The following is a 14,245-nucleotide window of genomic DNA, read 5'->3' as shown; positions in this document are numbered from 1 at the left end:
CATTGATTCCATAGATGGGTATTGGAGTGTAAACAGTTTAGCATCATTAACTCTTTCAATTCATGAACACAAGATACCCTTTGCTTAATTTAAATTCCAGTGTAGTTAACATAGAGTACTGCGTTAGTTTCAAGAGTACAATATAGCCATCAGCATTTCCATATATGACCCAGGGTTCATCACAGTGCATTCCTTAATCCCCATTGCCTATTTCACGCATCCTCCCACCCACCTCCCCTCTGGTAACCAAGGGTTTGTTCTCCATTGTTAAGAGTTTGTTTCCTTGGTTTCTTTCTCTCTCTCTCTCTCTCTTTCTCCATTACCTGTTTGTTCTCTTTCTTAAATTCCATATATCAGTGAAATGCATAGTATTTGTCTTTCTATGACTGACTTATTTCACGTGGTATCATACACTTTACATCTACCCCATTTTGTGCCAAGTGGAAGGATTTCATTCCTTTATATGGCCGAGTAATATTCCATTGTGTATATCTGCAGCATCCCCTTTATTCTTCTATGAATGGGCCCTTGGCTTGCTTCCATACTCTGGCTGTTCTTAAGTAGTACAGCTGTAAACATAAGGCTACAAGTATCCCTCTGTATTTTTGTTTTTGTATTTGGGGATAAATGTCCATCAGTGCAATTACTAGATTGTAGGGTAGTTCTATTTTTAACTTTTTGGGAAACCTCTATGCTCCTTTCCACAGTGGCTACATTAGTTTCTTGCTTGGATCTTGATGTTAGAGAAAAGCAGGTAGTCTTTCTCTATTAAGCATGATGTAAGATGTAGGATTTTTCATGGTTTCTCTTTATCAAGGTTAGAGATCTTCCTTCTGCTCCTCCTGGTTTGCCCAACGCTTTTGTCAGGAATGGTGTAAATCTTGTTAAAATTTTCCTGAAGGGAGAAAAACAGCATAGCCAGGTGACAAATTTCTTTTTCTTCCCTTCTCCAGGGAGAGATGTACATCCAGGGTACTCCCAGCTGTCTTAATGTTAATGCCTTGCTAAGGAGAAAACCTGGGTTTGACAGTAGCAGGGCCTCAGGTTTCCTGGGAATCATATTTAGCATATGAAAATCCTTTTGAAGCTTCCCTTTTCTTTACTTCCCAACCCCAAGGTCTATAATCAGTTACTCTTTCCAATCCCAGGGCAGCAGCTCTTGGTTCCCACTAGACCTGTGCCCTTGCTTTGATAAAAACACTTTTTTTTTTTTTTTTTGGCACCAAAGACATCTCAAGAATTCTTTTTGTCCCTCAGCTCTGGACCCCAGAACACACTACTCCAAACCTCTTCAGTGTCATGTGCAGAGTCACATAACTCCTTGCTTCTTCTAAGTGACTGTTTAGGAGTATCAAATGCACATATTTTGTGTATCTCTATAAACAACAATTCACGGACTATCAGTGCTGTTTTTACTACTAGAAAATGAGCTATTAGCTTCCTTAATGTAATGAGATTAGACACTCAATTCCACCAAACCAAGAACCAATTCAGAAAACCCACCCTGAACATTCAGTTCCTCTAGAAACACACTCTGCACGAAAACCTTCATTAGTCACCATTCTCCAGAGAAATGGCACCAACAGGATTACATATAGATGTACAGGTATATATAAGAGGATATTCATTACAGGAGTTGGCTTATGTGATTATGAGGGTGAGAAATCCCACAACTTGCTCTCTGCAATCTAGACAACAACAAGGAAAGTGGGTGGCGAACTTCAGTTCCTGTCTAAAGGCCTGGTTACATGGGGTTGTAAGTCCCACTCTATGACCAAAGCCTGGGAACCAAAAGTGTTGATGTCTGAAGACAGAAGAAGATAGCCCAAGGTCATGCAGTCTGTGCTATAGCAAAGGACCCCATCTCTGACAATGTGCCCAACATATAAAGCCAGTGTGAGAGTTGCATTTCACATGGTTAGTAATACCCATTTTGACCTCAACCACCAAACTAAGTCTGAGCTTAGTTACCAGCAGTCCAGAGTACACTGGAAAATCACAGCTGCCCGGCATCTTCAGAAAGTGCACCATGCCCACTCAACCTTAGTTCTGTGGAGATTTGAATTTCTTCCTAGATTCTCCTGCCTGAAAGAAGAAAAGCTCTGGCCCTGTAGAAAACCAAAGTCCTCCCACAGGTAGAGGAGTTGCTGGCACTCTCAGCACTATCTTCTTGCTTAGCAGCCCAGACATAGCTCCTGGAGCAGCAGTCAGGTGATTCTTCCTGTCTCTACAGTGTCCTTAACACTTGCTGCCGCTTCCTGTGTGTCACCACAGCATCTTCACAACTGGCTTTGTACCAGGTTGAAGTTTGCCCTGTGAAGTGCACTGGAACAATTCAGGCATCATCAGGGCCTCATTACCCACAACTGTCCAGGCATCCGATGGCAGGAATTGGAATGTTTATAATTTACAGAGAGTGTAAATTCAGAAATCACCATGTCCTAGCCTTTGAGCACATCCTGAGTGCTGTGCACACAAAAAAAATGGGGGATAAAAGATAAAAAACAAGTAAGATTTGGTAACGATAGTCTTGCTGACAATGATTTTAAAAGAATAAAAAGTAAAATAAAAACGTTGAGGACTATGAGTACTCTCAGTCTTAAATTTTTTTTTTTGAAGAATCACATTTCCTATTCAGTCTGCTTTTTAGGGAGACAGAGACAGAGAGACTGAGAGACCTCCCTTGCTATACTCAAGGTATGCCCTTCAGAAAAGCCCAACTGGATGGAACAGAGAGGACTCAGGTAAGTTCAACAGTATATCCCAATTTCTTTAGAAAAAGATACGTTCTGACTAAGGCCCCCCTCTTGTCCTCCCTTCCATATGCACCTCACACAAAACCGCTAACTTATATCGAAGTAATCAAAATGGAAACCGGCACACAGATTACTGTCTGCATCAACAAGAGTTCATACTCCCCTGGTTTCATCAGCTGTCATGACCCCTCTGTGAAAGCACACACGAGCAGGACATAAAACAAACCTCACGACAAACAAGATAACACAGGGGTGTAGGTAGTTAATGAACCAAAGGGGAAGTCAGTCTGTGGGCATGCCCTTGAAAGAAGGCTTCGGTCCAGTCCGTTCTGGTCGGGGTCAGCTCTGGGCATTACTGCTTTTCTTGTTCAAGCAGTGAAGGATCTCAGTTGTGTTCAGAGATCAGTCGGGCACAGCTATCGCAGCCAGTCGCCTTTTCTAAGTGGGCTCATGTCCGAAGAGTCTGGCAGTTTGCTGCAAAATTCTACTCTTTTCTAAAGGATTTAATTGGGATTTAAAGATCTGCCCCTGCAGCCTTCTTCTGATACAGCTTGTTATCCATTCTGGGGGTGTCGGCTGATGCTGGTCCTGGCCGCACCTCCTAGCAGCAGTATCATTACCTACTTGGGTCATGGCTTGAAACAGGCTCCTGATTCACATGAGAGACCCCATTTTACTCCCTATACCAACATAAATTCACTAATCCAGCAAGGCCTTGCCTAAGAACAGAAGAGCCGCAGATAGCTTTCTTCTTTGTTCTAGGAACTACCTGAAAAACCCATTAACACATCAATCAAAAGTGTGAAAGGACTTGCCTTGTGGGGCACCTGGGTGGCTCAGATGGTTAAGGGTCTGCTTTTGGCTCAGGTGATGATCTCCAGATCCTGGGGTCCAGCCCCAGATCTGGCTCCCAAGTCGGTGGGGAATCGGCTTCTCCCTCTGCCTCTGCTTCTCCCCCTGCTTGAATGGTCGTTCTGTATCTCTCTCTCTCTCTCTCTCTCTCTCTCTCAAAGAAACAGACAAACAAATGTCTGTAAAATGCTTTTCCTTCGTGTCATCCAAACTTAAACCATTATATCATGATTCGCATCCAACCTTAATCACACCTTCCTCCAAATTAAAAGATCTGCTGTATACCAGACTTCAAAATCTGAAATATAAATATCTCTCTTGCCCTGTTACCTCCAAGACTCCATTAAGGCTCGTCTGGGTAGTGCTCTCCCTTTATGAGATAAAGTCAGCTTTGCTTCGATGTACATGGCTGTAACCTGGGAAGCACAGAATTTGAGGAGCATAGACACTACTGCTGTATGCCATGTGACCATGGACTGAGCCTAAACCCCAGGATCAATACCTGGATATTTCTGAAACATACATAGACCGGATGAATACAGTTCAGATGTAGAACTGTGTAGACAGGGATAGAGATGTCAATGTGCTGTTGTCCAAACAAAAACATAAAGAAAATGGTGTTAATGAATTTATCATACATAGGTGCACGAATTTCTTCAAGTATGACACAGACCCCAAAGCAAAGGAAAAAATGACAACTCGAAGCCCACATCAAACTTGGATTAACATTCTTCATATTGCTAGCTGGCTAAGCACTTTTACTGAGACACCTTGTTCACTAAGGGTAAGCTGTGACTCTATGTCCCCAAAGTATCTGGATGCACAGGAGAGATAGGGTGGTTTGAAAAAGAGACTGCTCAAGTCTCTTTTCTTCTCGGCAAACTACGTGGTAGTAAGTGTCTGCAGATGCTTAGGCGGGAAAACCTCACCCACGTTGCACGCCTCTGGATCTGTGCGCATGCGCATTGCTGTGAGCGAACAGTGCGCATGCTCATCACTTTGAGCCGGATCTTTACTGTGAGCGAACAGTGCGCATGCTCACTGCTGTGCTCACATTGTTGCCGGCGTTCTGTGAACAGAGCTGAGTTCAGTCGAGGAGGTTCTGTTCGTTGTGCTGTGAGCTTTCTCGCTACCTGAATTCAACTGGTAGGTCCCCACATCAGTCCTTCCAGGAGCTTAAATGTGAGTGAGGATGGAGAGGGAGCCAGTGGGCCTCAGGCAGGTGGGGACAGTAGAGCTGTGGTGTCCTAGGTGGAAGCGCCAAGGAGCTACAGCCCTTCTCCTCACTGACCCCGCGGCCGCCATTGCGCTTGTCCTCCTCTCCTCATCCTGGTGGTGGGGACAGGGCAAGCTACGTTGGTGGGCTGAGGAGGAAGGTGAAGATGGGGTGTGGACTGGGTGAGGAGGTCCTGGGGGTTTAGTTGAGGTGCCTGAGTCCTGGAGCACCTGCAACTGCCGGCAGAGCACACAGGCCTGGATCCTCTATGGGTCCCTGTGCAGGGGCCAGACCAGGCGGTATAGAAAAGACCAGGAAAAAGGGAATGTTGGGGCCTTGTAACTAGTGCCCCGAGATTTGTAGTGCACGGTGCACAGTGTCAAGGGAGGAGATGGCCCATTTAATGACCAGACACCTGAACCGTTGTAGTGCAGACACAGCCATAGGGAGTATGCAAAGGATTCTTTCTTTCTCTGTGTTGCAACAAAACCTGATTTAAGGCAGTAAAAGCGTCATAAATGGCAATGTGGCTATACTGATAGTGAGTGCAGTTTAATGTACAGCACTATTTTCTCAAATGCCTTTTGTACTGGGGAATCTAGCTGGGAGACTAAGCCTCATGTTTTAGCCTGTGCCTAAGGTGATTTCACCGCCAGCCTGAAGTAGATGATCTTTGCAGCCCATGTATTTGGTGTGAACACAGCGTGTACGCTATACTGATACTAGGTTGGCTTTCAACGTATTTTCAGTGTAAGAAATAATTAAACCTGTGGCCTTAGAAGTGATATACCTCTCCTTTAGAGTACATTTTCTAAATACCAGTATTCTACTTTCAAGGAGGACTATGAGTGGCCGAGCCAGATCAAGATCCAAACCCAAACGCAAAGATGACCCAGGGTCTACTCAGCGTGTGGGTGTGAGTATTTCCATACTGGATTATTTAGATTACTGTACGTTTATTGCTCTGGACATTTTGTTGAGCTGCCAACCGACATACAGACACTGATTAAAAACTATGCTGATAAAAGGGGGGAAACAGTGAAACAGGAGGATTCCATATTCCTGGTGCCTGTGGAAATACAGACTGTCTTCTTTTTCATGATAATTAAGCACCAATTGCGCATATCCATCCCAGCAGAGCTTACAGTAGACTCCAAAGTGCTGGTGGCTACCTCTTCTTGCACCAGCTACACTGTGGGAAGAGTCACTACAAAAAAAAAAAGAATAAGCACATAGGGGTCGCCTGGGTGGCTCAGTGGGTTAAAGCCTCTGCCTTCGGCTTGGGTAATGATTCTGGGGTCCTGGGATCGAGCCCCACGTTGGGCTCTCTCTTCAGCAGGGAGCCTGCTTCCCTTCCTCTCTCTCTGCCTGCCTCTCTGCCTACTTGTGATCTCTGTCTGTCAAATAAATAAATAAAATATTTTTTTAAAAAAAAGTGTAAGCACATAGAATCATGTGGGAGTGTCTTTATGCTTATTCATTGTTTGATATTCAAATGTCTGATGTGTATTTACACTGTTAGCATGTATTAACCACACAACTTTTTATTGGCCCACCCTAGACACAGAAACCCAGGGATGAGAAACCAAAACAAAAGGAGGCACCACCTGAGAGCCGGGATATGAAACCTGAACCTGGGAAGGAAGTGGAAGCACCACCTGCAGCTCAAGGTGATGAAAAAGGGAAGAAGAAAGTCTGTGGGGGCAGAGGGTCTATGTGTGCATTGTGCATTCTGACAAACCCATGACAGGAGGAAAGAAAAGATGAGAAGAGAATCTCAGTCATTTCCTGGAAATGGGTTGAAAATGTGAAGAGTGTACAGTGTGCAGCTTTACGTAGTCCTTCACCATAATGAATTCCTCCCTTTTCCTTAGGAATTAATTGGTGTGCTTGAAAATGCAGCCCTCTCTAAATTGGAGGACAGTGTTTAACTACAACATATACATCATTTCCCTAGTTTAATTTGTTCTTAGCACATTTTTGTGGGGCCTTTTCACTCATTTCATGGAAAGCGCAAGCAGTTTTCAGCAGCACAGGCTGAGTGCCAAGTCAGCATACCCTACAAGATGTGGAATAAGGCCGTTTTGCCTAGGGATGGGAGCCACATTTTAGAAATGAGAAAACTAAGGCTCAGGGATTGTGGCTTCCCAACGACTGCTTGACACATGGAGAGACAATGCATATTTCATTACAAGGTTTATGTTCTTGGGGAACCTGGCTTGCTCAGTCAGTAGAGCGTGTGAGTCTTGATGTCGGGGTGGAATATTCAAGGCCCATACTGAGTGTAGAGATTATTTAACTTAAGAGTTTAAAAAGAGGTTTGTGTTCTTCCTACCATCTGTGTTGCTATACAAAAAAGGGAGTGTGGTTCTCTATAGAATGCTTACTACTCAAATGTGTCTGTAAGGTAAAGTAGCTTACTACTGGCACAGGAATCAATTCAGTTCAGTGGAGCAGGACAGGAACTCCAGAAAAGAGCTCAATGAATGAAAACCACTGTGTCGTTCATCATTTGATATGGTACGTTTCGTAAGAGCTGTGTAATTCAGGAAACTGGCATTAGGGTCATTATATAGTATAATTATTAAGCGTCTTTGAAAGGTGTTTAAATACTTTTATGATTAGGTAAGTCAAATGTGTCTAAAAAATGATCATGAAAGAAGAAATGAATGTCTTCCAAATAGAGCATTTTCATCAAGTACTTGTCGTGAATTATTGACACCATTCAGGCATGGATTATTTTAGGGATTCACTGTTAAGATGTTTCCACAAGACGTCTGACAACAAAGTCCATTGAGTCTTTCCACCCTCCTCCTTTTATTCTTACTGTAAGACACAATTTGGACTGTTAATCACTAATGTTTTGCTGTTACTTTTGGAACTTTGTTCTATATGTGACTCCTTTATCCTAAGGTATACAGAGGGAATTTGCCCTGAAATCTGACTAGGGAAATTTGACAAAATACCTTGCAGGTTGCTTTAGGAGGGAATGGATGTCACCAGGATGGGATTTGTTAGAGGCCCTCAAATACACGCAGCTCATCCTTCAGAAAACTCCATTGTACATTTAAATAAAATCTTATGCATGATATAGACTTGATTTCTTAGCTAGTTGATGCTCTCTATTCCTAGAACACTATGATAATAGAAAGGAAACGAAGTGCAGTGGGCTTGATCTTTGGAATGTCTCTTGAAATAAAGCATAACACACTTATGGAAAACAAGGGTGTGAAATGCATTTTTCCATCACATTATTTTTTTTTATCACACTAGCCTATAAGCTTTTATTTATATTTCATATTTACTACTTCAATTGAGTACCTTTGTATTTTAAGGACCGGACCTGAAAGCTGATCTCCAGAAGCTGCCTCAGGCAGAGGCTGGGCGTGTAACTGGATATCACCCTGGTGTCAAGGGGAGAAATCTGCCATTTTTAGAGCCCATTAAAATGCCAAGAGCAGGTATGTTATCCATTGACAATGCAAAGTATAAGGGTCTTTTCCTGAATATCTTATTTTTATCTGTGTAGATATAACTTTAATGATACATTAATAACAGACTTTACATATGAAGATACTTTCCCAAGTAGTTCAAACCGGAACATCTTGATGACCTGACTCATATACTAGTAGATAGAGAAAGAAATTGGGTCAAAGCCTTCTTAAATCATAAAATATGAAAACATTTTCTTGTTCTGAGTATAGATACTTCAACATACAGCTAATAATACTCAGATCCTTCTGTAAGTTCTGCTTTTATCAAACGCAAAATATATTTGGATTCAATATCAGTATGATATATGCTGAGGCACTTAGGGAGGTTCTACTGCCTGCTCTAAGGTAACTTGTGTGACTCTCTGAGAATCCCTTAACTTCTGAACCCATCTTTACTCACACACACACACACACACACAGAGAGATATATATAAAATTCAACTCATATACCATTTTCTTTCTTTTTTTTTTATTTTCAGCATAACAGTATCATTATTTTTTCACCACACCCAGTGCTCCATGCAATCCGTGCCCTCTATAATACCCACCACCTGGTACCCTAACCTCCCACCCCCCCCCCGCCAATTCAGACCCCTCAGATTGTTTTTCAGAGTCCATAGTCTCTCATGATTCACCTCCCCTTCCAATTTACCCCAACCCCCTTCTCTCTAACTCCCCCTGTCCTCCATGCTTTTTGTTATGTTCCACAAATAAGTGAAACCATATGATAATTGACTCTCTCTGCTTGACTTATTTCACTCAGCATAATCTCTTCCAGTCCCGTCCATGTTGCTACAAAAGTTGGGCATTCGTCCTTTCTGATGGAGGCATAATACTCCATAGTGTATATGGACCACATCTTCCTTATCCATTCATCCATTGAAGGGCATCTTGGTTCTTTCCACAGTTTGGTGACCGTGGCCATTACTGCTATAAACATTGGGGTACAGATGGCTCTTCTTTTCACTACATCTGTATCTTTGGGGTAAATACCCAGGAGTGCAATGGCAGGGTCATAGGGAAGATTCAAATTAAAACTACATTGAGATATCACCTTACACCAGTTCGAATGGCCAAAATTAGCAAGACAGGAAACAACATGTGTTGGAGAGGATGTGGAGAAAGGGGAACCCTCTTCCACTGTTGGTGGGAATGCAAGTTGGTGCAGCCTCTTTGGAGAACAGTGTGGAGATTCCTCAAGAAATTAAAAATAGATGGGACGCCTGGGTGGCTCAGTTGGTTAAGCAGCTGCCTTCGGCTCAGGTCATGATCCCAGCGTCCTGGGATCGAGTCCCACATCGGGCTCCTTGCTCCGCAGGGAGCCTGCTTCTCCCTCTGACTCTGCCTGCCACTCTGCCTGTGCTCGCTCTTGCGCTCTCTCTCTCTCTCTCTCTCTCTGAAAAATAAATAAAATCTTAAAAAAAAAGAAATTAAAAATAGAACTTCCCTATGACCCTGCCATTTTCTTTTTTTAAAGATTTTATTTATTTATTTGACAGACAGAGATCACAAGTAGGCAGAGAGTCAGGCAGAGAGAAAGGAGGAAGCAGGATTTCTGCAGAGCCGAGAGCCTGATGTGGGGCTCAATCCCAGGACCCTGAGATCATGACCTGAGCTAAAGGCAGAGGCTTTAACCCACTGAGCCACCCAGGCGCCCCACATATACCATTTTCAATGCTGATATTTGTATTCTGTGGTTCTGTTGGTACCATACATGGAATACAGAGATACTCCATTTTGCATGAGTTTTTTTTATCTGATAACATCTTTGGCCAAATTTTAACATGTGAATTGAGATGCCACTGCCATTGTGAACAAAAGAAGCCCAATGGTTGCTGTTTGTATTTCTCTGTGGAGACTTGGATCCCTATTCTTGTTTTTTTTTTTTTCCCCAATGTTTATTTAAATGCTAGTTAATTAACAGATAGTGTAATATTGGTTTCAGGGGTAGAATTCAGAGATTCTTCACACATATATAACACTCAGTGCTCATCACCACAAGGGCTCTCCTTAATACCCATCAACATTGTAGCCCATTATCAACCCATATTCCTCCATCGACACTCAGTTTGTTCTCTATAGTTAAGTCTCAGGGTCTGCTTCCCTCTCTGTCTTATTCTCCTGCCCCATATGTTCATCTGTTTTGTTTCTTAAATTCTACATATGAGTGAAATCATGTTATTTGTTTTTCTCTAGATGACTTATTTCCCTTAGTGTAATACACTCTAGGTACACTCATATCCTTCCAAGTGGCAAGATTTCATTCATTTTGATGGCTGAGTCATATTCCACTGTGTGTATAGAAAGATATACGTATACGTGTACATATACATATACCTCTTTATCCATTAATCAGTTGATGTTCATTTGGACTCCTTCCATAGTTTTGTTTTTGTTGATAATGCTGCTGTAAACATTGGGGTGCTTGTACCCTTTCGACCTGTAACTTTGTGTCCGTGGGTAGAAACCTCCTGGTATAACTCGTGGGTCACAAGGTAGTTCTATTTTTAACTTCTTGAAGAACCTCCATACTTGTTTGCACAGTGTCTGTACAGTTTGCATTCCCATCAACAGCGTAAGAGGGTTCCCTTTTTTCCCCCTCCTCGCCTACATCTCTTGTTTCCTGTGTTGTTAATTTTACCCATTCTGACTCGCGTGAAGTGTGTGACCATATAATCTATCTGACCAACCGGAACACCATTAAGGCAAACACTGTTAAGGCAAATGGTTACCCTGCTTAACCCAGGACATAAGGGATAAACTAGCTGACAAAAACAGTTTTCCACATAACCATGACCAAGAATAAATTATATGTGGTACTCGTTTCTCTACTGACATCACTGAAGCAGTAGCCAACTTGGCATTATTCCTTCAGCATCATATATTAGTATATTATTTCAAATTGAAACCTTTAAATGATATTTACATGTAAATTTCTTGTGTTTTTCAGTTCCTTACATGCTATTGGGATTTTTTGTGAAACTGAACTTTTTGTTTTGTTGTGCCAGTAGAAAGTGTGGTGTGTTCAAAAAGCTTTGGTAAAATACATGCTTGGAATTCTCTCTTAAAAAAAATGAAAACAGGGGCGCCTGGGTGGCTCAGTGGGTTAAAGCCCCTGCCTTCGTCTCAGGTCATGGTCCCGGGGTCCTGGGATCAAGCCCCGCATCGGGCTCTCTGCTCAGCGGGGAGCCTGCTTTCCTTCCTCTCTCTCTGCCTGCCTCTCTGCCTGCTTGTGATCTCTGTCTGTCAAATAAATAAATAAAAACTTTTTTAAAAATGAAAACAATAGCATCCTTCCTGTACCATTAATTTACTGGAAATAGAATTCTCCTGAGTAAAGTTTCCAACTGTTCTATCTTACAGGTGAAGGACAGCCCCAGATTTAAACAAGGACAAGCTGGAACATGCAAACTACTCTTATGTGGGGTACTTCACTGTTGAAATTCTCTCAATAAAGTTTTATGAACTTTCTCCAACAAATCTTTTGAAATCTGTGTTAAACTTATTCCAAGTAGGAGGTGCCTGGGTGGCTCAGTCACTTAAACAGCTGACTCCTGGCTTCAGCTCAGGTCAAAATTCATTGGTCATGGGATGGCCCCTGCGTCAGACTCTATGCTCCATGGGGGGTCAGCTTGAAATGTTCTGTCCCTGTGCCCGTTTCCTCCCTGCTTCTCTCCCTCTCTCAAATGAATAAATGAATCTTTAAAGAAAAATTTACTCTAAGTAGTAGATGCTATAAAAAATAATACCATATTCTGGGTCACCTGGGAGGCTTAGTGGGTTGGCTTAGGTCATGGTCTCAGAGTTCTGGGATCAAGGCCGGCATCAGGCTCTTTGCTCAGTGGGGAGCCTGCTGCCCTCCCTCCCCCGCTGCCTACTTGTGATATCTCTCTCTCTTTCTCTTAAATAAAATTTTTAAAAATGTCATCATTTGAAATGTTATATTTTGATAGGGCTGATATATCTGTACATTGAATTTCTGTCCAGCAACCATGCTATGATTTAAAAACTGTATGTCCATACCCATTTTCAGTTTCAACATGCACAATGCCATCATCTTGGAACACTACCAGTTTGTTTCTTCCATTTTATTTTATTTTATTTTGTTTTAACGATTTTATTTCTTTTTCTTAGAAAGACAGAGTAGAAGCAGGGGAGAGGCAGGCTCAGTGCAGAGCAAGGAGCCCTATGAGGGACTCGATCCCAGTACCCTGGGATCATGACCAGAGCCAAAGGCAGACACTTAACCGACAGCCATCCAAAAGTCCCTGTTTCGGCTATTTTAAACATTTTCCCTTCTTTTTTTTCATTTTACATAGGACAGACCCACCCAGTACCATGTTACAAAGAAGTGGTCCCAATGGACAGCCTTGTCTCATTCTTGATGAATTAGAAAATCTTTAACATTTTACTATATTTACTGTGACATCAATAAGTTCCGTTCTTCTTCTGTACTACAAATATTTGAATTGAGTATATGTGGACTTCCATCAAACACTTGGAGTACCTTTATTCCGATGATTGTAGGATTTTCCCCTTCATTAATTGGTTAACGTGATTTAATACATATTGTCCTATGTTTAAACCAACCATACATTACTGGTGGGAATGGTCATGATATTTTATCTTTCTGCTTTGGAACAATGTCTATTCATAATCTTCTGCCTATTTTTTAAGTGCACTCCTCATTTTGGGGGTTTTGAGTTTTATAAGTACTTTATATGTTTTGGATACTAACCTCTTATCAAATATGTCATTTTTAAATACCTTCTCCCATTCCATAGATTACCTTTAGTTTTGTTAATTGTTTCCTTTCCCTAGTAGAAGCTTGATATTTTGATGAAGTCCCAATAGTTTATTCTTGCTTTTGTTTCCCTTGCTTCAGGAGACATATCTCAAAGGAATTGCTATGGCTGCTATCAAACACGTTGTGTTCTCTAGGACTTTGATGGCTTTGGGTCTCATGTTCAGGTCTTTGTGATCCATTTTGATTTACTTTTGTGTGTGCTGTAAGAAAGTGGCCCAGTTTCCTCCTTGTTCCTGTTGCTGTCCAGTTTTTTCAACAGCATTCCTTAGAGAGACTGTCTTTTTTCCACTAGATGGTCTTTCCTGCTTCCTCAGACATTAATTGGCCAGGTAGATGTGGTTTCCTTTCTTGGTTTTCTGTTGTATTCCATTCATTGATGTGGCTATTTTGGGGCTGTGCCATCTTGTTCTGATCACTACACCTTTGTATATAACATGAAGGCCAGAATTGTGATGCCTCCAGCTTTGCTTTTCTTATTGAAGTTTCCCTTGGCTATTCTGGGTCTTTCGTGGTTCCATACAAATTTTAGGATTTTTTGTTTTAGGTCTGTAAAATGCTGGTGGTGTTTTGATAGGGATTGCCTTAAATGCGTAGATTGTTTTGGGTAGTGTAGACATCTTAACAATGTATGTTCTTCTAATCCATGACCATGGCATAGTTTTCCATTCCATTCTGTCATCTTCAATTTCTTTCACAAGGGTTTTATACATTCAGGGTATAGTTGCTTACTTCTCTGATAAGGTTTCTAACTATGTATCATGTGGTCTTTGATGCAAGTGTCCATACAATTGATTCCTTAATTTCTCTGTCTGTTGCTTCATTATTGGTGTATAGAAATGAAACTTGTTTCTGACCTTGACCTTATATCCTGTGACTTTACTGAATGTACGTAACAGTTCTAGCAGTATTTTGTTGTTGTCATTTGGGTTTTCTATATAGAGTATCAAGCTGTCTGCGAATAGTGAAAATTTTAGTCCTTCCTTGCTGAACGTGGATGCCCTTGTTCTTTTTTGTTTTCTTATTGCGGTGGCTAGGGCTTCCAGTATTGTTTTAATTTAAACTCAGTCAGTGAACAAAGAGTGTAATATGACGACCAGAGGTAGAATTTAGTGATTCATCA

At 41.8% G+C, this 14,245-nt stretch overlaps 1 protein-coding gene across 5 annotated transcripts; it reads left to right on the top strand.

Annotated features, from left to right (window-relative positions):
- The first annotated feature begins 4,632 nt into the window (after positions 1 to 4,632).
- On the top strand, positions 4,633 to 11,790 carry XAGE3 (X antigen family member 3). 5 transcript variants are annotated; one of them, XM_032331623.1, is made up of 6 exons: positions 4,633 to 4,754; positions 5,504 to 5,574; positions 5,662 to 5,740; positions 6,386 to 6,494; positions 8,160 to 8,285; positions 11,682 to 11,790. In XM_032331623.1, the coding sequence occupies exons 3-6, from the start codon at positions 5,669 to 5,671 to the stop codon at positions 11,702 to 11,704; spliced, it is 330 nt and encodes a 109-aa protein (XP_032187514.1). In that variant the 5' UTR covers positions 4,633 to 4,754; positions 5,504 to 5,574; positions 5,662 to 5,668; the 3' UTR covers positions 11,705 to 11,790. The 5 variants fall into 5 exon arrangements, with proteins under 5 accessions (XP_032187514.1, XP_032187513.1, XP_032187515.1 ...); XM_032331622.1 differs by having other exon boundaries at positions 5,465 to 5,574; XM_032331624.1 differs by having other exon boundaries at positions 5,453 to 5,550.
- The last annotated feature ends 2,455 nt before the right edge of the window (positions 11,791 to 14,245 follow it).

Source organism: Mustela erminea, chromosome X, assembly GCF_009829155.1.
Source record: "Mustela erminea isolate mMusErm1 chromosome X, mMusErm1.Pri, whole genome shotgun sequence".
Lineage (NCBI taxonomy): Eukaryota > Metazoa > Chordata > Mammalia > Carnivora > Mustelidae > Mustela > Mustela erminea.
This window is presented reverse-complemented; position numbering and strand designations above follow the sequence as displayed.

Excerpts from the sequence above, each read along its gene's own strand:
- XAGE3 (XM_032331620.1), top strand. The coding sequence starts at position 5,669 with ATGAGTGGCCGAGCCAGATCAAGATCCAAACCCAAACGCAAAGATGAC. Across the intron at positions 6,495-8,159 it reads AGCACCACCTGCAGCTCAAG|GACCGGACCTGAAAGCTGAT; the intron begins GTGATGAAAAAG and ends TTGTATTTTAAG. Across the intron at positions 8,286-11,681 it reads CATTAAAATGCCAAGAGCAG|GTGAAGGACAGCCCCAGATT; the intron begins GTATGTTATCCA and ends TCTATCTTACAG.